This window comes from Phascolarctos cinereus, unplaced genomic scaffold (genome assembly GCF_003287225.1).
Source record: "Phascolarctos cinereus isolate Bilbo 61053 unplaced genomic scaffold, phaCin_HiC Scaffold_726;HRSCAF=1367, whole genome shotgun sequence".
In the NCBI taxonomy this organism is placed as follows: domain Eukaryota; kingdom Metazoa; phylum Chordata; class Mammalia; order Diprotodontia; family Phascolarctidae; genus Phascolarctos; species Phascolarctos cinereus.
Window position 1 is genome coordinate 337,176,422 of NW_027556098.1, and position 23,826 is coordinate 337,200,247.

Genomic DNA, 23,826 nt, shown 5'->3' on the forward strand with positions numbered 1-23,826 from the left:
GCTAGTAAGTATCTCCACTGCACTCCAACTGACTCCAGGCCTGGCACTGTATACATTGTGCTATCTAGCTGTCCTTGGACAATGATATGCCTTGGAAATTGGTATGTTCGGTTTAGAAAACATTCATTGTTTCCTGTATACTGGAGATATAGGTTCTAATTCAGTTCCCCTGTGTGTCCTTGGGCATGTCAATCCTCTCCACCCTCCTCAGGATCAGATACCATGTAGTCTTTTGTATTTAAAGTTCTTTTCTACTGGCCTCCTTTGCACCTACACACATACTTTTTTTTTTTTAAGATCCAGGAAACACTGGCTAGCTTATTGTTTTTCCCCAAAGGTGCCTTTATACTGTCTGTTGTCCTCTGACCTTATCCCACCCACCCCATGCCTAGAACACTTTCTTCTTATCCTTATTTCTCAGTTTTCCTGGCTCCCTTCAAGATTCAGCTCAAAGTGCATCTTCTTCAGGAAGGCCTCTCCACTCCTTCCAGTTCCTAGTCTCTTCCCCTCTGAGGTCAGCGTCCATCTGTTCTGTCTATATTTTGCATGGACCTAGTTTTTTACTTGTCCTGATTATTAATGTATAGGATCCTTGAAGGCCAGGACTGTTTTTTATCTTTCTTTGTAACCCCAGCAGCTGGGAATACAAGTAGAAAAAAAAGATACTTCCTGCCCTCAGGGAATCAGGGGATAGAGGAGGAGGATGGTAGTACTCAATCTGGGGAAGCATCAGAGAAGCCTGGAGAAGAATGAGGAACAGCTGCCCCAGGCACTGTGCAACCTCACTATTTAAGTGGAGGGTTTGGGAGGAGCCTTCCAATCAGGGAGAGACCACTAAGAAGGGGAGGTCCCCAGAAGGGATCTTAATTCAGTGCTTCAAGAATCCATGGGAATAGCTGTTCCAATGATGTGTGCATCTTGCCAATTTAGAGGATTTCTTATATTGCTGTAGTTAAAAACCAATTCATTACCTGGTGGGCAGCTCTTCTGTGATGAGTCTTGAGGTATAGTGGCTAGAGTGTTTGGATTTGGAGTCAGGAAGACCTGGGTTCAAATTCCCGCTCTTGACACTAACAAGACACTTAAACTTTCTGAGCTTCACTTTTCCTCAGCTGTCAAAATGGGGACAGTATTTCACTGTAGCACCTAGCTCACAGACTCACCTCAAATAACATATGTTAAAGGCTTTGCAGACTTTTAAAGTGGCAGTTTTAAAGTAGGCAGTTATTATTATTGGTCTTCAGTGACAGCTCATTGCCAACCCTGTCCCAAACCTTTACAGTTTATGTAGGACCTACTAAAGTTTGAGGTCAGATGAGTGTGTTTGACCTCTAGTGTTCTGCATCATGAGATATTGGTTTTATATATAGTAATAACATAAAATAGGTTTCCTGAGACTTAGGCCTTGAGAACCCAAAGTCTTCTCCATGTTGTGATAAGACATCAAATGGAGGATGACGGTGATAGTGGCTTCTTGGCTGATTAGCATGGGCTGGGGATGCATCTGACTTGTCCTAAGGTCAATTTTGATGGTGAATATGGAGAAATAGGAAATTATTTCAGTCAAAGCAAACAAGAACAAAGACCAGTCCCCTAAAGTGGAGGAGGGGGCCATATCGAATGAAGATGAGATGAAGCAGCTAGTTGGACTTTGGCTAGCCATGATTAGAAGAAGAGAGGGGGTCAAAGAAGTCTACTGTGATGAGCCTAATGTACCCAGGAGGATGTTTTGACTCTCACTTGACTGTATTTTTAAATGTCCCAGATCTTTTTAAGGAATTTGACTTCCTTCAAAAAGGACATTATTAGTTTAAGGCTTTAGAATGTGATCTAGGTGGTGTGGTGGATGTAGCACCGCACCTTGGTCAAGAACACCTTTACTACAACAAATCCAGTCTCAGATACTTCCTAGCTAAGTGACCTTGGGCAAGTCACTTGATCTCTATCTGCTTCAGTTTCCTCATCTGTAAAATGATCCCTATGGGGGTTGTTGTGAGGCGAGAAGGAGAAAGCATTCTGCAAATCTTAAAGTACTATATAACTGCCAGCTATTATTAATTTTTATTTATTAAATGACTTTTAATTGGGTTGATTATACTCTTCTATTACATATTAATTATAGTCTATATTCTTACCACATTACCACATTATTATTTTGATGGTTTTTTCCCCCAAGCCAAATTGTCTCATTCCAGTTGTTTTAAATAAGGGAGGCATGTTTTTTCTTTCTTTTCTTTTAACTCTAGAAATATATTGCCTTTGGGGGTTCTGCATCCTGAAATGTTGGTTTACTCTACTATGATATTAAAGTAGGTTCCCTGAGAGCTTTGAAAAAAAAATTTCCTTTAAGCATTCAACCTATAAAGAAGACCTAAATAGAATTGTCTGGAGATATGAAGTTACCTGTTAGTTTGAGAACAGAGAGGAAAAAATGTGAAAAGGCTACAGTTTTTTTTTTAACTTGGGTTAGATTTATAAGTGATGACCCATTCCTGAAGACCTTTAGGGAAATGGTTGAGGTGACCTAAATATGAACTAACAAATACTGTAACTGAATTTATCTTTTATTTTACTTATGGTTTGCTTGATTAAACAGTGATTTTGCCTGATGATGGCATTATTTGCCAGACAGTTTGTCTAGCTCTTAGCACAATCCGTGGTACATAGTAGGATTATATTGTAAGTATGTATTGTAAATGTGGACCGGATTTTGATCTGATAGGGAACTCCCAGCGAGGAGACCTCCTCTTCCAGTGCACATCGGCACCTGCTCTGCTGCTTTATAGTCTGAGAAAGTTGCCTCTAAATGTAACGGATAGTAATGTGTAGGTGGCTTTGGTTCTTAATACATCTGGCTTAGTAATGGCTCCCCCACATAGCTGAAGATTGCCCACTTTTGTGCCAGGATTTTGGGGGCTAATGGGGAGGGAGAGGCAGAAACCTGTACCTTAGATTGTGTGGGTTTAGGAAACTTGGAGAGTTGGAGCCTTCTGCTCATCCAGATTATCAGCTCATCTCTATAATTTAAGAGTCTTCAAGATTTACTCTAACATCATCAATTTTGCCCTTGGTCATACATTTAGTGTCTATCAGAGGAAGGATTTGAACTCGTCTCGTGGATCCCAGGGCCAGCACTCTATCAGCTAGGTCATGCTACCTTTTCATTATGTGAGACCTGCACAACTTGGCAATAGGTAGGGGCTAAAATTCTTGGGACCCCAGATAGGTTTTTAGGGGCTTACTTTCCAAATAAAGGTATAACTAATGATTAAACTATTGTGCAAATAATTTTGCTTTTTTTCTTTTCCCTTTTCTGGTGAGGCAATTGGAGTTAAATGACTTGCCCAGGGTCACACAGCTAGTGTCAAGTGTTTGAGGTCAAATTTGAACTCAGGTCCTCCTGATTCCAGGGCCGGTGATCTATCCACTGCACCACCTCTGCCCTCGAGGGCCCCCCCCAAAATATAATGGAAACCACTGTGTTGTTTTTGCTTGTTTGTTTTTGATTTTGTTTTTGTAAGCAGTGGGGTTAAGTGACTTGCCCAAGGTCACATAGCTAGTAAGTGTCAAGTGTCTGAGGTCAGATTTGAACTCTAGGTCTGATGCTCTATCCACTGTGCCACCTAGTTGCCCCTGCATATTTTTTAAAAAGAGAAATTTCAATTACTTAATGAATTCAATTAATATTAATTATACTAATTACTTAACATTTTTATTTATCATGAAATCACATTAATGTTTTAAAAAAGTGCTTTGCTAAGCAGTACAAGTTTTAATACGTTTTTCAGGTTTTCTTACTGTTTACATTTAGTAACAACCAAAAACACAGCAGAAAAGATATCGCTGAGATATGACTCTTGCTCCTCTCAGACTGACAGGAGTTAGTTGCTGTGGGTCACTGTGACAGATTACATGATGTGCACAAATAGTGACTAATGGAAGGCAGATTCAGCCCGGGGACAGTGAAAGCACTTGTTAAACATCTTTATTTATACCCTCTACATTTTTTGTAGAACCAAGTCCTTTGGCAGGCCACAAAGTGGCCCACAGGCTGCATGTTATTCAGGCCTGCATTATGTTTAACCTCCACTTATGAAAAAAGACTTCTAAAATGAATTATATACTTCAGTAAAGTATACTGAGCCTGATTTAAGATTTTTTTCATGATTAAAATCATTATTATTAATACCAATTGACTGAGCTATAATACAGAGAAATTATAGAAGTAGGTGGCTAGGGCTCTTTGCCCTAATTCTGAAGGACCCCAAAATTATGTGTTTTGAGTTGTATTTGCTTTTCAAAATTTCCTCCCTCAGCAGCCCTTTGTGTTTCTAATTTGGCATAGCCTGGGAAAGGATATCGTTAAATATTGTTAAATTGTCCAAAATAATATGAGAAAATAGACACTTGGGGGAATGTCCCCCTTTGAATAAAGTGAGAACTTTAGTGAGTAGCCTTTGTAACATTTGACTGCTCAGAGGCTCTTTTTATATAGCTAGATGGTGGGCACAATGGACAGAACGTTCGGCCAGGAGTCAGAAAGACCTGAGTTCAAATCCTGCCTGAGATACCTGGGTTGGGAAAACTGGGGCCTTGAGGCCTTGCAGCCCTCTAGGTCCTCAAGTGCTGCTCTTTGAATCCAAACTTCACAGAACAAAAGGCCAAACCCAAGGATCTAGAAGGCCAAAGGTTCCCCACCCCTGCCCTGGACAAATCACTTAACTGCTGTTTGCCTCAGTTTCCTCAGCTATAAAATGGGAATAATAACAGCACCTACCTCACAGGGTTGTTGTGTAAACATCAGATGTGATAATATTTGCAAAAAGCACTGACCACAGTGCTTGGCACAGAGTAGATGTTGCAAAAATGATCATTTCCTTCTCCTTCCTCTTAAAAAAAATAGAATTTGGTTCTTAAATCTTTAAGATCCTTCATAAATGATCTTCATAAATGAGCTACTAACCTATAAACTAAATTGCCTTTTTTTTTTAAAGGCATTTGGGGTTAAGTGACTTGCCCAGGGTCACACAGCTAGTAAGTGACAGATGTTTGGTCTGAGATCGGATTTGAATTCAGGTCCACCTGACTTCAGGCCGGTGCTCTATCCACTGTGCCACCTGGCTGCCCCAGCTAAATTGCTTTGGAAAAATATATATTTTTTTAAATTTATGATTGACATTGTTTGGCAGAAAAGTGACATTGATACTGTTGAGGCAGCTTAGCTTTGTACAGAAGTAAAAATTGCTATTATCAGAGGCATGGAAAATCCAGTCAGAAATATAGGCCACACTCTATGTTTTGGTCAGATCACTTTAAAGGTGAGATGGATGTATGTTTTTTATAGTCCATGCGCTGGACCACTAAGATGGCTCAGCTGTGACAATGTCTAATAATCATGGCCTTCTGTCTTCCTAGCTGACTGAGCCATTCTATAAAAGTTAAATGGTCCTAAAATGTCTTTTCCCCCCCCTTGTACTTCCTAGGCAAAATAGATGCAATTAAGTTTTAATTAAGTAAATCCTTACGACTCTAGGGAAGCCTTATATTTTCCCTTACATGTGGGAATTCTTCCTTTTTCTTGACATGATTAATTCTCTTTTTATCCCTCATTGACATTTTTCTCCTTTGCCCCTGGATTCTTCTGCCTTGTATCCACCATTATTTGTAGAACTGTCATCACCCATTACTCACCCTAGGTCCTATTATAAACTCCTTGGAAACACCAACTATGTCATCAGTGTATTTGTTAATCTCCATCACCTGGTCAGATGCTTGGCACATAGTAGGCACTTAATGAATGTTTATTGGTTGAATGAGTACAGATTTCATTTTAGAATTCCAGGTTCTCCATAACCTGACCCAACATTAGCTCTCAAAGGCTTTGGCCTGCCTACTTTTGGCCATACTCTTCCTCTCTTCCTTTTTAGCCTTCTTTCTGCTCCAACTACCTGATTTTCCACCTGCTCTTCAAGGCCCAGCTGAAACTGATACCTCCTGCATAAGAACTCCTGTAGATCTTCCATTTACTACCAAGAGGTTTAGCATTTATATTACATGCTAGGTTGTAATTCAGTTGTTTTATGTATGTCACTGTTGTGTTCTCAACCAAGTGAGTGCCTCTATGGCAAAGGACAGTTTATCTGATTTTCTCTGTCTCCTTGTCTCAAATGCTTACTAAGCTGTATGATCTTGGGCAATTAGTTAACTATCCTTAGCCTCAGTGTCCTCATCTGTAAAATGGAGGTTAATACTGGCATCTACTTCATGGGATTATTGTAAGAGATAAAGTAAAATGACATGTAAACAAAACATTAAAAGCAGACATTAAAGCACTGTATACATATTAGCTGTTAATGATTGTTAATTATTATGCTCTCTCCTTCATTACATCATCAGCTCATGTTGGTTTAATTATCATGTCTGTACAGATGACTCACAAGACTATATATCCTAGTCTCTTGAGTTTTATTTCCATATCACCAGCTGCCTGTCAGACCTACATACCCTGTAGACTGTCTCAAACTTAATGTGTCTAAAACAGAATTGTATCATTCCCCTCCAAATCCATCCCTTTTTCTAACTTCCTGGCTTCTTTTAAGCGTATCACTATCTTTCTTGTCACTTAGATTCACAAACTCAGAGTAAACATCATTTCCTCACCCCACATAACCAGTTAGTTGCCAAATCTTGTTTCCAATCTTGACAACATCTCTTGCATTCACACCTCCCTCTCTGTCTGATCACATTACTACCATTCTAACTGTTACAAGAAAGAGCCTCCTAACTGGGCTCCCTGCCTCTGTTCTCTCCCCACTTTAGTCCAAACTGATTTTCCCAAAACTCAGATCTGACCATGTCATTCCACTACTGCATATACTCCAGTGATTCCCTGTTACCTTCTCTAGGACCAAATAGAAACTCCTATCTGGCATTTAAATAGTCTTTCACGGACTGGCCCCACCTACCTTTCCAGCCTCATAAGACATTATTCTCCTTCCCACCCTCTGTAGTCTGGTCAAACCAGCTTCTTTACCATTCCTCATACATAGCATTCCACCTCCTTCTTGTGTCCCTTGGTGCTGGCTGGCCTCAGTGCCCTGGTATGCAGTCTGTCAACATTTAGCTCAAGAACCACCATTAAGCCTTTCCTGATCTCTCCAACTTCTAGTCCCTTTCCTCACCCCCAAACTACCTTGTATCTATTTTGTGTATCCCTTTATACTTATATCTTGTCCCCCTAACTAACTGAATGTAGTGCCTGGCAATTAAACCCTTAGTGAATGTTTGCTTTTTGATTGATTGATTGATTGATTGATTGATAAAATGTGAGACTTGTAATTAGGAAGAGATCAAGAGTGGCCAAAAGTGCAGTTGGAAGGGAGGGAGGTGTCATCTCATCTACCCCATTTCTAAATCATAATACTGGGTTACTAACTTGCTTAATGGAAATGTAATTTCATAATTCCGCCGTTCATGCCGACTGCCTTACATGACTAAGCACTAGGGGAGTTAATTTTCATAATATTTTTGAGCTTACTAACTAGAATGAGATGATTCTCTTGCTTTGATATGGAGATAGGGTAATTTTGTTTTCTCCCATTCTCCTTTTATTATACCTTTCTTCTACCTGATTTCCCCCTTTTCTTATGTCTTTGTTTTGTTGTTTCGGTCTCTGGAGACAAATATAAGTAAAGCATCAAGTCCAGCTTAATGTTCCTAGGATTGGAGAGGGGAGTGGGGTGAGATGGTGATAGTGCACACTTAATTCTAGACAAGTAAATTTAACATGTCTTTGACACAGTGAAATTGTTGCACTCCCTCCTTGTGAGTCCTGTTCTTTTAATTGCCCTAATGTAAGTTAACAAAAAAAAAAATCGTTTCTGGTACAAAATATAAGCTGCCTGCAGTGCACTATAATTTTCAGTTCTTTATGTTTTCATCCAGAGATATCTGTTTACTCCCTTTTTTGCCCCCTTGAATATATTTTTATCTATTTTGTTAAATTTTCCCAATTACATATAAAATTTTTTTAACATTCATTTTTTAAAATTTTGAGTTCCAAATTCTCTCCCTCCCCCACCCACTGAGAAGGCAATATATTTACCCTTAATATCGGCAATTGGTAATAGAACTATCACAACTTTTCCCTATTAGCGTTTCTTAGCTTTTTTGACCTTATAAATGTTAAAAGACAGTATATTAATTGTGAAAAGTTATCTGAGGAAAATAGGAATTGCACAGTATATTGCTTCTGCTGAAGCTGAAGGGACTGAAAGCAAGAGACAGATATTTTTCTTCCATAAATGCATGTCTTATGAAGGAGGCAGCATTACAGAGTAGAAAGAACACAGATTAACAAGGGTCAGGAGACTCAGTCCTGGGGCCAACCAACCCAGCCACTGTCCAAGATATGTGGTCTTGGGCAATCATGAGACTAGCTTCCAGGACATAATCATTATGGTTACAGCTGGTCATCTTATAAGGGTCGCATCATTTGGTTCTCAGGTTCACATCTCTCATTAAAATGGGAGGTTGGACTGTGTTTCTTAAGATTGTATTTCTAAGTAGAGATGTAACAATGCCCCTTTGCCCTTGTTTCATGAATAGGATCCAGATGATGTGGTACCAGTTGGCCAGAGAAGAGCCTGGTGTTGGTGCATGTGTTTTGGACTTGCATTTATGCTCGCTGGAGTAATCCTTGGAGGGGCATACCTGTACAAATATTTTGCATTTCAGGTGAGTAGGGGTGGATCCATAGGGTTCTTTGTCTCTCTTTCCTGTCTGTTTTTTGGGAAGTTATTACTGACTCCCTGTGCTGTTGCTGTTCTCCCCTGTGGCTGTATGGCCTTTAGCCATATTCCTAGTGGTTATTTTAAGGCTCTAAATCTTCAATGACATTTTGGCTAAATTCGTACAGCAGACCCTGAAAGCAAAACCATATTGTGTATTCTTGAAATGCACTGACAGAAGTGCAGAAATTCTTAGAACATTTTTCATTTAGAATATCCTTCTTATTTCTATAATATTTAGTAGTTAATGGAGAGGGGGACAGCTTTTCTTGACTTCCAGATGAATAAATCAGCTTGTACCATCAACAGCCTACAGCTTGGGAGTTGCTGGGTTAGGGCCCAGTTCAGGCTCACAGTGTTCTTATTCTCCTAGGTTCATAGTATCTTGGCATCCTGTGCTTTTCTCTCCCCATGATTGGTTTATTCTTTCCCTAAAGCATTTAACTAGTGTCAGCAGTGTTACTGAAATAAAGTAGTTTTTAAAAGTTATTGTAAACTAGAGTTTTCAGTAGTAATGACAACAATCTAAGATCAGGATCATAATAATTTCTATAATTTGTATTTATTCTGTTCTCCATATGCTTTTCTTGACAGTACTTCTCTTCATAGCTAGGGTCTTTCTGTGTCTCTTTTAAAGGAATTTTTGAGGGAAAAAAAGACTTCTAAATTTCGAGTAAGAGTAGAACTCAAGAGGGTTAACATTTTTTAAATTCAGAGACATAGTTTTTGATTACAATGAAATGAACATTGACTCTTAATCAGAGGAATTGGTTTCAAATCCTGTGATATTTAATGATCTTGGATAATCGCTTAACCTCCTTAAGGCCTCAGTTTTCCCATCTGTGAAATGAGAGAGTTGACTAAAGTATTCCTACAACCACAGATCTGCTCCGAACAGAGGGATTTGTGTAACTTAAAGAGAAGATGAGAGGATCCATGTGGAATTCAGTTGCTGGATAAAGTGAATTCTGCTGGCCAACTAGGGTATTTGAATGAAAGAGCTTAGGCCTTATTTACTGATACAGTGGAAAGTGGAAAGAGTGCTAGATTTGGAGTCAGAGGACTTAGACCTTGGGAAATCACAACCTCTGGACTCTAGAATTCTAGTTTTCTCAGCTTTGAAACAAAGGGCTCAGACTAGATGTTTTCTGACGTCCCCTCCAGTTCCAAGTCAACAATCCTGTCTTAATAATTATACTTGTGTTGACTTGCCTATTTTTAACTCAATAGTTTAGATACCCAATAGTTTCTGTCTTAAGTGAGTGCTATTAGCATATCAATATGAAACAGAGTGATGTTGGTCCCTGCAGGGTGGTAAGTTTTATTCTTATCTTTACCCTATCATTCCCTAGGTCAGAGGTTCTGAAAATTTTTTGATCCAAAGACTCCTTTGGCGGTCCAGCGAAGCTCATAGACCCCTTCTTAGAATAATGTCTTTTAAATACATTTTTAAAAAATTAATAGGATTACAAAGAAAACCAATTATTTATAAAAATACTGAAATTTTTATGGTTTTAAATTATCAAAATATTTTCAAAAACAAGATTTCAGGTTAAGAACCTTTGCCCTAGGCTAACTGTTAGTTTCCAGACTCTTCTGACCTTCATAACAATTTCAGTGAGAATAGTTTTTTTTTGAAATGATTCATCAATAACCAACCTGTCCATTCAGGCATGGTATCTTAAATTTTCTGAACCTTAATGGACTTTTGCTCTAAAACCTTGGTGGTTCCACAGAGGAGAACCCTGTTTTCCCAGTACCAGGAAATCCCAGCTATTATTGCCTGGGTCCTAATATTTTAATAGTGGCTATATGTATAAGATATCCTTGGATGAAGAAGCACCATAAAATGATAGACAGCCTTGGAGCATCAGTAACTATGGAGATGTGTCTCAGTGAAATACAAAAGCCAGTGGATGGTGAGTCAGGAGACCTGTATTCTGGCGTGCGCCGCCCCCCCCCCCCCTTCTGCTGTGAAGTAACAGTTTACTTGATCAAGTCAGAACCTCTCTGGCCTTACTTTTCCTTTTACAAAAAATGAGGGTTTGGTATTAGATGATCTTCACCTAGGAGAACTCAGAATTCACCTCAAACAGTTGGAGGAATGGCAAACTGCACAATGCTGTTTTTTTTTTTTAACTTTTTTTTTTGGCTAGGCAGTGGGGTTAAGTGACTTGCCCAGGGTCACACAGCTAGTAAGTGTTATGTGTCTTGAGGTTGGATTTGAACTCAGGTCTTCCTGAATCCAGGGCTGGTGCTCTATCCACTGCGCCACCTAGATGCCCCTGCACAAGTCTATTGACCAACACTAAGCAAAGCAAATTTGTTTTCAGAACTTTTAGTAAAATGTCCTTTTATTTCTATGAAAAATCAGCATTGCTTCCTAACTTCAGTTTCTAGCTTTAATCTCTTTAAAATAGGGTTTGAAGGGTTTAAAAAAAAACATGATACTGATATATTGATATAGTGCTTTAATACTGATATAGTGCTTTAAAATTATTATTCCATTTGATCTTCACAACAACCTTGGGAGGTGGTAGATGCCGGTTATTATTCCCAACTTACAGGTAAGGAAACTGAAGCCAACAGGTTAAAAGACTTGCTTAGGGTCACAAAGGTAGGTGCCATTATTAACCCCAATTTATAGATTAGGAAACTGAGGCAGACAGGTCCGATGACTTGTCTAGGGTCACACAGCTGTTAGTGAGGCAGGAATTGAACACAGATCTTCCTCACTCCAGGCCTAGCATTCTAATTGGCCACCTTTCTTAAGTTTCTTTCTTTTTTTTTTTTTTGCCAGGCAACTGGGGTCAAGTGACTTGCCCAGGGTCACACAGCTAGTAAGTGTCAAATGTCTGGTCTGAGACTGGCTTTGAACTCAGATCGTCCTGACTCCAGGGTCGGTGCTCTATCCACTGCATCTGAAGTTTTTTAATGTAATAGAGCATCTCAAGGGCAGGGAATCTGGTCTGTTTCTTTTGTCTCCGTTCTTTCCTTCCTCGCCAGTAAAAGTGTACTATATACAGAAGAGCTGAGCGGCTTGTTCAATTTTCCCTGTGTTTCCAAACAGTGACATTTATATAACATATATTAACTTTGTAGAGAAGCTTTTCCTCTATTCTTCATTTTAGACTCAAAGTAATTCTGTAAGAATAAATCTCATAAAAGGTACTCTACACATATACATCAGTTCACAGACAGATTTCAGAAAAATATCTTTTGGTTGTAGGCCAAGAGGAGAAACAGCAGGGCTTGAGCTCCTACAAATGCCGAAAGCTTGAAAACCTTGGAAACCCCTTCCCCCCAAATATCCTTTGTTTTGGAGCACATCTTCACAAAAATGTATTCTGGATTATTCAGGCAGGGTCATGCTTGCATGTGTGTTCCCTTTAAATTTACCTGTCACCATATGAATAATTGCTTTTATATTCTCTTCCTCTCAAGTTTAAGGAAGAAAAAAAGAAAGCAGAATGCAAAACCTGCTACTCTTTTTCCTCTTTCTCAGAAACAATTTTAAACTGGATGTCTGCTTCAGAATCTGATCTTAAAGAAAACATGCTGGAAATTTGTAATTAACCTGTCCTATGTGACATCTTAAAGAGTTTGCAAGCAAAATGCTCTTGAATTAGAAGTGGTAGCTTAAGTAACTTTTAGCTTTTGAAAGCTTTAGGTTCACAGTGGATCATGGAGATAATTTTGAATTCCTTGTAGCAGGATGATGTCTACTACTGTGGAATAAGATACATCAAAGATGACTTGGTCCTAAGCGAGCCCTCTGCGAATGCTCCAGCTGCTCGGTACCAGACAATTGAGGAAAATATTAAGATCCTTGAGGAAGACAACGTCGAATTCATCAGTGTACCAGTCCCAGAGTTTGCTGATAGCGATCCTGCCAACATCGTTCATGATTTTCACAAGGTGAGCCACTTGTTCTGAGTTATAGAAGGCCTATCATTTATTTCTTTAACTTGCACCTCTAGTTTCTAATTAAAGTGGTTCACTTATTTGATGGTACCACTTTACTTGAAGCCTCAATTTTTTTTTTAGTGAACTACATTTATTCTGCCCTCAAAAGATACACAAGCAGGTTTTGATTAATTATGGATGAATTAATTAACCTTATAAACTGGGGGCATTTGCACCTTTTTAGTAGAGCCTGGATTTCCTCTTAAATGCCAGCCAGAAGACTACCTTCCTTATTGTCCACCATGTTTCTACTTCTTGACTACATTCTCCAAGCCAGAGTAGTATTTGCTATTTATCATTTATTTGCTATTTTTATTTATTACCTTTATAAATGTTTTCTATCAGCAATACAGAAAAATCTAGTTTCACTGTGTCAGTCACCTTCATCTAGCATTCTGAAAACTCATTTATTGTTAGCTATCATAGAATGAAACTCCAACTAGCTTTTAGTGGGTAAATGAAGATAGTGTCGACTACTACTGCATAGAAGTAATTTCTGTTTTTTTTCATCTCTCCCTATCCCACTACGTTCCAAATTCATTTAAAGCAGTGATTTATTATGAGAGTGAGAACCTCTTTTACATTTTCTAAAGTCAGCTCCACGTAAAATATTAAAATGTAGTTTCTGTTAATCCTATAAATATTCAAATAATGTGACTGAAATACTCCTTTTTTTCCCTTCAGAAACTTACAGCCTATCTTGACCTTAACTTGGATAAATGCTATGTGATTCCTCTGAATACTTCCATTGTAATGCCTCCCAAAAACTTATTGGAATTGCTTATCAACATCAAGGTAAAGAAAGTTCTTAATTCTGTCCACTAATATTACCATGGATTTAAGGGATGGAGAGGTAAGAGATTTGTGTCAGAAAACCCGTCTTTCCATTAAAATGATTCAGAATTTTGCAAAGGAAATAATGCTTTAGCATCTGAGGGTTTATTCCAGTTCCATAATTTTGTCATTTCTGATTTTTATAGATTTAGAAACTTAATGTTTTCTTTAGTCAGCTAACCTATAAAGACTGGGAATTCTGGTGGTTGTTTTTATTTCCCCAGAGAGAGTGTGGTGATATATTTGGTTTTTTTGTTTTTTGTTGTTTTTTTTTTTAATGTAGGCTGGAACCTATTTGCCTCAGTCCTATCTGATCCATGAGCATATGATCATCACTGACCGCATTGAAAACGTTGATCAGTTGGGTTTCTTTATTTATCGGCTGTGCCATGGCAAGGAAACTTACAAATTGCAGCGCAGAGAAACCATTAAAGGTAAAATACTTCCTTAATGCCTTAGGCATGGGTAGGAAAGTTGTATGTTGAAGCTTAATGTGCAATTGAATTATTCACATTAAAAGCCTTAAGGCTTTTGACTTAGTGTTCTTGCAATGGATGGATCATAGCTGTAGGACTGGAAGAGACCTCAAGCCATTTAGTTCAAATCCCTTATTTTACAGATGAGGAAACTGAGGCCCAGAGATATTAGGTGATTTGCCCAAGTTCACACAGGTAGTTAGCATCAGAGATAAGAATCAAATACAGGTCCCCTGACTTCTAGGGTCACTGTTGCTTCCTTAGTATTACACTGCCTCTCTTAAAAACTGGAGCTAAAAGGGACCTGAGGCCACTTAGTCTAACTGTTTAATTTTACAGCTTTGTAAACTGAGGCTTAGAGTAAAGTATTGTTTACAATAATAAGTGGCTTGCCCAAGGTTGCATAGGTAGTTTCAGAAATGGGATTTGAATCTGTGCTATGTTCTAGTAAGGGAAAGCTTAAGTTATTGTCTTGTTCCCTAATTAAACATATGTGTGCTGCTTACATCCCACGTTGATTGTGAAGAAAAAACTTTGTGAGCCTCAAAACTTAGCCAGATAAAAAGGAGTTGCTAATATTCTGTGGCCTCTTTTTGTATTCTAAACCCATTCTTTTCAGGTAGAGACCAGAGGTCTAAGAAAGGTAGAGGAGTGTAGTTGGCCATGGCACCTACTTGAAATGCTGATGCATGGCTTTTTCTTCTCCTCTTCTTAATCCTTGCTCCATTGAGCCGCCCATTCCAGCCTTTAAAAATGCCAGTTTTGGGGGCAGCTAGGTGATGCAGTGGATAGAGTACCGGCCCTGGAGTCAGGAGGACCTGAGTTCAAATGTGACCTCAGCACATGATGAGCTATGTGACCCTGGACAAGTCATTTAACCCCGATTGCCTCAAAGAGAAAAAAAAAAAGAATGCCAGTTTTGGTTGGGCTGCATTTCAAAAGGTTTTTGCCATCCATACAGTGGCATACACATTCTCAAGTGAATACTCAGGCATTTGAAATTAAAGTTTCTTTGTGTATGGAGCAAGTTTTACTTTTGAATATTGTCAGTCTGTGCACTGATATTATCAGTCTGCCAGCATTCTGTAGTTTTGATTGGACTGAGGAAGAGACAGGGATCAGGAACATCTCTGTTGGGTCATTGCAGTCATCTCCTAACAGGGAAGAAAGATACTTGTGTACTTGTGAAAATAGAACATATAAACAGGACTTAACAACTCTTTGTGGGGGAATGGATAGGAAAGAAGAACCAAAAATGTCATAATGGTATACACATCAAGGTGACCAGAAGGGTCATGGTATGTGCCATCAACAGATGGGGAGCTATTCATAGTTTTAGTTGAAGTTGTTTTAATGGATAAAACCCTACCAGGTAGGGAGAAGAGGGTGATCAGTGAAAGTCACAACCTTGAGCAGCAACATTTCAGCCAGGAAGATGGTAAAAGCAGTTCTCATTTAGGATACACCTGTCAGCCAAACAGAAATGATTAACTTGAATTACAATACATTTCTATTTTATTGAGGAAAGGGCTTCCAGGTTGGCCTTTTAGTATGTAAGGTTTGCATCCTTTGTTATCTTTAGCAGATCATTCACATTAGTAAAGACAGAAAATGCAGAAAAGGGAAATATCACTTGATTTCATGAAGTCCAGGTCTTTGACAATAGAAGGTATTCTAACCACCAGCCTGCTCTAAATCTTCTCAGTTCTAAAATGTGACACTTAGTCACTGACCAAAGATTAGTGGAGAGAGATACTTTAGGGCAGGGCTAGCTTCATTTTAGTCTATATATCCCCATCACCTAGCAAAGTAATGGCACATAGTATGGACTAAATAAATGCTTATGCAATTAAATATAAACATGTAAAATCCAAAAGACTTTAATCATCTCTCTTACCCACATAGGTATTCAAAAACGTGAAGCTGACAATTGCATCAAGATCCGACACTTTGAAAACAGTTTTGCTGTGGAGACACGCATTTGTGCATGAACATAAAATGAAAAACACAATTCTGGTGAAAAATTTTAATACAGCAGTATAATCCCATCCTTTGTATTTTGTGCAGTGATTCTTTTAAAAAATTTTTTTTTCATGTAAGTAGTAAGCAGGGTTCTGTTGTCTTTTCATCTCATAATACAATTAAAAGCAGTAAATTTGAAGAATCATTCTTTTCTTTTATTCCCCCCTAAGTGTGGTTTCTTTTATATTTGACTTAGTAATTGTATAAAGTCATAGATATTAGTACATTTCGTGTGACAGGCCTTAAGGAGAATAAAATTTCTTTGAGACATTTGTCAGGATTTTCATGTTTTTACTTTGCTGTTTTGAGGGAAGGGTTATTGAGGGGGACTGGGAAATCTAACTCTGCATACGTACCAAGTGAGCTGTAGTAGCCATTTATCATTGTTACTTACCCTGCTGCCTAGTTTGTTACAGCATTTAAACATGCATTTGAATTTTACTCCAATTACAATGTGTAGTATTTTCGGTGTCATATCTAACTCTTTAGGTTCTCATTTCCAACTTGATGTTTTAATATACTAAGCACCTGCTGTAACAGTGATTCAGAAAATGTAATGGAATTTAAGTGGTAACGTGTGTTACTAATTTGTATATAACCCATGTATGTGCAATGGAAGGAATATAAATCTTACAAAATTGTTTGCCTAAAGGACTTGTGGTTTTTTTGTCCCTCCACACTAAAAAATAATTAGGAATATTGGCTCTTTATGACAGAAGCCATCCATGGAAAGGAATAAACATAGTTCAAAAACAAAATCTGCGCTTTGTGATGTACAGTGGATACAACCATAGCAAATACAAGATGTTTCAGTATCTAAAGCAGTTTTTTCATTGAGTAATTAGAAAACTACCCAGACCTTGACCCTGACCATAAGAGATGTTCTGAAATGGGAGCTTTGGCATCAACAATAAGAATTTTGAAAGGAATACTTCCTTGTTTAACTAACATACTGTTACTTTATTAAAATACAAAAGGTAGGCCAAAGTAATCCCTGAGAACTACTCCCTCACTGATGGAAGATTTTGAAAGATAGGACCATTATGATTCTTTAATATTTTTATGTTGCTTCCCTTCAGGACATATTTAGAGCCCATCACCTTGTAATGTACCCATGACTGACTCCTTTGTAATTCTCCAAGTCAGAAAACAATTGCTTTGAGAAAGTGTTTAGAGGCCCTAAAGGATGATAGAGTATATAAATCCTAGCTGCATGATCGCTAGCTTGAACCAAATACAGCCAGAAAGGCTATTTTATCTGACTTCTGACCCTTGCTTGGCTCAGTCTGTGCAATGTAGGATTAGTATTAAGCCGGCTAATCATTTTGGTATTGGGTATATTTTTTTTCAAAGCAGACTATGCTCTCATAAAATGTAGAGCATGCTGACCCCTTCTTATCCTTGTGCCCCTCCCAACCTAGCTTCTAATACTAAAATTCTGTGATTTCATAGGCGAGCTCAAAAAATGAGCAAACCCTATGCCTCAGAAGATATTGCAATGTTAATGGGAGAAAAGAGTATTGTATTAATGATCTACATTGCCACTTTAACCAGGCATGCTACAGTTTAAGTTTGCCTTCCTTTTTAGAACTTCTTAGTCTACAGGGGCAGGAAGTCATGAATTCCTAATTTAAGAAACACTGTTCTAGTCTGATGTTCCAGTCAGGTAGGCAGAATCATGTTCACACCACTCTCTACATGCCTACTCCCTGTCCGAACAGTAGGATAACCACAGCAACCTAGTAGTTATTTCTCCAAGAAGCAATTAGGTGTAATGAATACTAAGCTGGACTTGGAGTTAGGAAAATTTGGTTTTAAGTACTCCTGACACATACTGGCTGTGTGACCATGGACAGAATCACTTAACTACTCCTTGGCCCCTAGGAACTTTCTAAGACTGGATGGTGGAAGCAGTTTCCACACCAGAAAGTCTCTATATTGATTGAAATTGTAGGTGTCGTCCAAAAGAAAACAAAAAAAACCTGTGTGCTACAAGACATGAACCAGCCTGAAATGACAACAGTCCCATGTTGTTGTTCAGTCATGTCCTAACTCCCCCATTTGGGGCTTTCTTGGCAAAAATACTGGAATGGTTTGCTATTTCCTTCTCTAACTCATTTTACAGATGAGGAAACTGAGGCAAACAGGGTTAAGTGACTTGCCCAGGGTCACACAGCTAGTAAATGTCTGAAGCCAGATTTTAACTCAGGAAGCTGAGTCTTCCTTACTTCAGTCCCAGCTCTCTATCTGCCGTACCACCTAGCTACCAATTCAACTCTTAGGAGTTAGCCTTAAAATGATTAGGATCATTCCTTACCAGTCTCAACTTTGCCTTTTAGAGATCACATAGCTAGCTTGTTTCTATTCATCAAAATGAAAACATCGAAAAAGACCACCATTTGCCATGGACCTTTAGGGAAGTAGTAGTCTTAAGAAAAAAGCTCATCAGCATCTCTTCCTTTAATACCCTCCAATTACACAAAACAGTCATTAAATTTTTCTTTAGCTCCCTCAGTTTTTCTCAGCAGTTCCTTTTTAGTCTCATTTATTCTTCTGAACTTTTTTAACCTGGCCCATATTCCTTTCAGGCCATCTTTGTAGTGTCCAGCACAGTGAAAGGATTTAACTGGGTTCTAGCATAACTCAAAGCTTCTCCTTTTTTGCTACGTAATGTCTCTGGCAGCCCAGCCCGTCTCCTGTGAGGTGCCCCCATTCCTTTCCTTGAAGCATGAAAATAAATGAGTCGGTTAAGAAGGAGCACTCGAGTTGCGGATGTTAGTAAAGAAAAGATCGCGTCAGCCTAGTTCTCGGGATGCTTTGGTTCCACAGCACTGTGGTGGTGTTCAAGATGACACAGCAGCTTCCCCTCCACCACTGGGGAAAGAATTCCAGGGAGGCTGGCCTGTTAGTCATAGCATCATGTGAGCTGCATTAACCCCGGAATCTTTGGAGGAGCCCCATCAGTTATAATTCTGTCTGTATCTATCTTTCATCTGGACTCATTATTATATACTCAAGATAAATACTTGGGTTACAGTGACCCTAATCTCTAAATGAATGGTTGCTTAGAGATAATAACTTAGTCATAAGATTCTTTAAGATGACAAAAGTGCATTATCACATTTGAGCTTCAAAACCTCCCTGTGAGCTACATGGTATTTCTTGTTTCATCATTTCAGTCATGTGGGGTTTTCTTGGCAAAGATACTGGAGTGGTTTGCTGTTTCCTTCTCCAGCTCATTTTTACAGATGAGAAAACTGAGACAAACAGGATTAAGTGACTTGCTCAGGGTCACACAGCTAGTAAGTGTCTGAGGCCAGATTTGAACTTAGGAAGATAAGTTTGACCTCAGGCCCACCACTCTATGCACTAGCTGCTCTAATTTTGGGAAGTCCATTTTGCTGTAAGCAAGGTGGCAAAGTAGATAGGAGCCTCAGGCCTTGAGTCAGGAAGACTCGAGTTCAAATCTAGCCTCAGACACCAGTTTTGTGACCCTGGACAAGTTACTTAGTCCCTTTGGACTCAGTTTCTTCATCTGTAAAATAAGCTGGAAAAGGAAATGGCAAACCACTCCAGTATCTTTGACAAGAAAACTCCAAATGGGGTTATTACTACCCCTCGTTTGATAGATGAAGAAACTAGGCCAGAAGGCTAAGTGCTTTGGTCACTCACACAGTAAGTGTAAGTTGTGGAGCCTGGGAGTCCAACCATGGTGGTCTGACTCCAATCCCAGTGTTCTTTCCATTAAGCCATTAGCATTGTGGGAACATGGATACTTTATACCAAAATTACTCTGTTTGTTCTTTCACAGAGACATCTCCCCAAGTTGATTGACTCAGAACAGGGAAACAGGTTCTCATTGCTTTTCCCTACCTATAATATGGCAGCCCTCAAACAAGAGGTTGCCAGCCCTCTCCACCCATTCTGCAAGGGATGAGGATCCAGATAGCATTTACATATCAATTCTATGTGTTTGAAAAGATCTTGGCCAGGTCAGGCCTGCCTGATATTCCTTGAGGCTTTTGTAATATGAGCCACTACTTCCCTTACTCCTCTCTTCTACCATTACCCTTTATAAGTTTTCGCCTTTTCCTGTCCTTGTGATTCTTTTACATCACCACAAAATCATTCAGTCTACAAGCCAGTTTCCTTACTTTGCAGCTCCTAGAATACTGCCATGTGTGTGTAATAGGTACTCAATATAAATTTGCTCCAAATATAAACATTAATTGCATTTCATTCCTAGTACTGCACAATCATTAACTTATTAAAATCTTGTCTTTTGAGACTCAAATAATATGATTCTCAAGATATTTTGTTTGAAATGTGAAGGTTAATATTGCTAAATTCCCTGTGGGAAATAAACAGTTCTGACATCTTATTTTAAAATGTTGATACTATGAAGTTAGGTACAACAATGTGTATGGGTTTTGAAATGCACACAACCTCTTTGGTCATCCAAATAATCTTTGATTGATGGTGATTGTCTCTCTGTTTATTTTCCAAAGTAGGAGAGATTAACACACACAAAAAAAATCTAATAGACTCCAAATTTGAACATTAAGAAAGGCTATTTCTTACCAGTCTTCTTCCCTCTTTCCCTCCCTCCTATTCCTTCTATTCCTCCCTCCTTCCCTCCCTTCCTTCCTTCCTCACTTCCTACTTTACCCAGGCAGCAGTCTCTCACAAGTCCAATTTCATTACTAATTGGCACTAGAACTTTGACCTCCATTTTTCTGACATGGGCTAGCCAGATACCCAACTGGCTTAGTCTTGTTCTGCTCAAGTCTCCTTAGCTCAAGCATCAGCCTCATGACAGTAGGGTTTATAAATCTGTGGCACTGACCTCAGTCATACCAATTTCAGTGGCTGTTTCTGTAGATAGTTTTTAATGACCTGTGGTTTGATATATGATTTTATTTTCAGTATCTCCCTGAAATGACTTCTCCTGCATAGAAGTACTTTAACTGATGGTTTTTTTAAAAAAATTATAAATTTAGCCATCAATAGAAGAATTCAAATAAACAGGAGTAAGAGATGGGGACTGGCATGTGACTTCAAGGATACTGGGATGTCCTAGATGAGGAAACTTTCTATAAATGTAGCTCAGCACTTCCTTGCAACTTAGAGTCTCAGAGAGTTGGTCAGAGCACTAAGAGGGTAAGTTACTTGCCTAGGGTCGGTCACACAATAAAAATGTATCTGAGAAGGGACCTGAACCTAGTTTTTCCAGCCTCCAAAACTGGTACGTAAACAATTCTGCCACCTATGAGAAATGAGTATTTCTCTCTTATACTTAGTAACTAATTATATTAGAACCAAGGTGTTTTCATTTTTGTATTTCCTCAGTCAGAAACCAACCAGTGTGGGAAATCTCATAGAGATTTACCCAGGCTGAGATCTAATCAGACAGTAAAAGAAATTCTAATTTTAGGCTAATGGGTGCATTCCCTGTTCATTGTGTTTGCTCAGACTGGTCTGGGAAAATGTGGATCCTTCCTTTTGTCAGACAGGTGATTTGGAAATTGATGTCTCTGATCAAGATTTGGGTGACACAGGTCAAGTACCCCAAGACCCTCATTTTAATACAGCCCACCTCTCATTGTGTTAACCAATCAAAATTGATTACCACCCTACTCTTTGAAAGGGCACGTAAATTATAAGCCCATTGCCATTAGGTGTCTTTACTCTAACAGAGAGGGCTAAATGACTATCCTTTTATTAACAATGTGCTGGCCTTATTAATGAAATTTTTAAATTACCCAGAAACTACGTCTTAGAATTTTTTAATTGTCACACACCAGACAAATCACTTTCAAGTCCTGACACCTTATTAAAAGAAAGAAGGATTGCAGTAATATTTGCTTCTATATAACTAGATAATGTAGGTATACATAGCAGTATATAGTTCACTACTAAAATTACATGTTACTGCATGGTTTGCATTAGAGCTAGTTCAATGCTGTTAGCAATAAACTGAACACATTTTAATTTGGTTATTTCGATGTAATTTGGCCATTGAGAATGAGCCAATAATAATGATCACGTAAGGGGTGCCATACAGGAAAACCAAGAAAGTGCAATGAGCAGAAAACAGCTGCTGTCATAGTTGGCTGGCAGAAAAATTGAAGCTTTGCTCTTTGAGCAGATTATTACTTGAATATAAATCTGAGAACAGAGTAAGTGAGGCAAGAATAGGCCATAGTCACAATTAGTCCTCATCAAATTGTCATAGGAACCTGGGATTTAGAGCTGGATGAGATTTTAGAGATCATGAGCCCATCTCTCTTACTGTCATAGATAAATGTGATGCAGAAGGAATTTCAAGAGTTTTTAAAGTCCTTTTAACTTGGCTTAAGGAAAGCCTTTACAGTACTTAAATGGCCCAAAACATCAGCTGTCCATCTTAGTCCCTGACTACTTGTTAAATGTCATACTGTGTCAAGTGCTATAAGGATTGCAAAGACATGGACAGCGTGGCCCTCCTCTAGGAACTTATTGTTCAGGGGTTCTTCATCTGGGCCTCATAAACTTAATTTTTCCTTTTTATATTTTGATGACTGTATTTCAATATAATTGGTTTCCTTTGTAATCCCATGTCTTTTTATGCATTTAGAAACATTCTGAGGCATCTATGGATTTCATGAGAAAGGGGTCTGTGAAACCAAAAAAAAGGCCAAGAACCCTAGTCTAGATAAACCATACATGCAAATAATGACACTTATACCTCCCCAAATATAACAGAGCTCCCTCAGCACTGTTTGAACCCCTTTCCTACCCTTTCCTCTATCAGAGCTCCCAGGAAAGAGAAAATTTCCCTCTGGAATGAGCAGGCAGCAGGAGGTGGCAGGAACAAGGGATATCTGTTTTGAGGCCAGTGTGCTTGTGAAGGCAAGATCTCCTATGATTTGAGGGTACAACTTGCCCAGCAACCATTTTTTCTCCCCACTTTTTTGGTGAGGCAATTGGGGTTAAGTAACTTGCACAGGGTCACACAGCTAGTAAGTGTCAAGTGTCTGAGGTTGGATTTGAACTCAGGTCCTCCAGATTCCAAGGCCAGAGCTCTTTCTTCTCCAGCAACCATTTTCTAAATGGCCAAGTATTAAAGCTTGGGTGAGTAGCTATCCATCACTCAGAGGTCAAAAGGGATTTGCATCCCTGTTGTCTATATCAGACTTAACAAAAATGTCTTTTTTAATTATTTATTTTTAGTTTTCAACATTCACTTCCATAAGATTTTGAGTTTTAAATTTTCTCCCTCCGCTCTCTCCTCCCCCCTCCCCAAAACAGCATGCAATCTGACATAGTCTCCACTTAAACATTCATATTAAACATATTTTCACATTAGTCATGATGTAAAGAAGAATTGGAACTAATGGGAAGAATCATGAGAAAGAAACAAAACAAAATAACAAGAAATGGAGAGCAAATAGTATGCTTCCATCTGCATTCAGACTCCAAAGTTCTTTCTCTGGATGTGGATAGCATTTTCCATCATAGTCTTTTGGAGTTGTCTTAAATCTTTGCATTGCTGAGAAGAGCTAAGTCTGTCAAAGTCAGTCATCACACAATATGGCTGTTATTGTACAATGTTCTCCTAGTTCTGCTCACTTCACTCAGCATCAGTTCATATAAGTCTCTCCAGGTTTTTCTTAAGTCTGCCTGCTCATCATTTCTTACAGCACAATAGTATTCCATTACATTCATATACCACAACTGGTTCAACCATTCCCCAGTTG

The 23,826-nt window shown here is 38.7% G+C and overlaps 1 protein-coding gene across 2 annotated transcripts in view; it reads left to right on the forward strand.

Moving 5' to 3' along the window:
• Window positions 1-16,738, forward strand: part of ITM2B (integral membrane protein 2B) — a 34,630-nt gene extending 17,892 nt beyond the window's left edge. Inside the window, exons 2-6 of one of the 2 annotated variants that reach the window (XM_020993786.2) lie at window positions 8,608-8,736; window positions 12,504-12,707; window positions 13,440-13,550; window positions 13,873-14,023; window positions 15,971-16,738. In XM_020993786.2, the coding sequence (XP_020849445.1) occupies window positions 8,608-8,736; window positions 12,504-12,707; window positions 13,440-13,550; window positions 13,873-14,023; window positions 15,971-16,056 (681 nt within the window). In that variant the 3' untranslated portion in view covers window positions 16,057-16,738. Of the gene's footprint in view, window positions 1-8,607; window positions 8,737-12,500; window positions 12,708-13,439; window positions 13,551-13,872; window positions 14,024-15,970 lie in introns of both variants that reach the window. The other variant, XM_020993785.2, reaches the window with a different exon arrangement.
• Window positions 16,739-23,826: the final 7,088 nt, after the last annotated feature.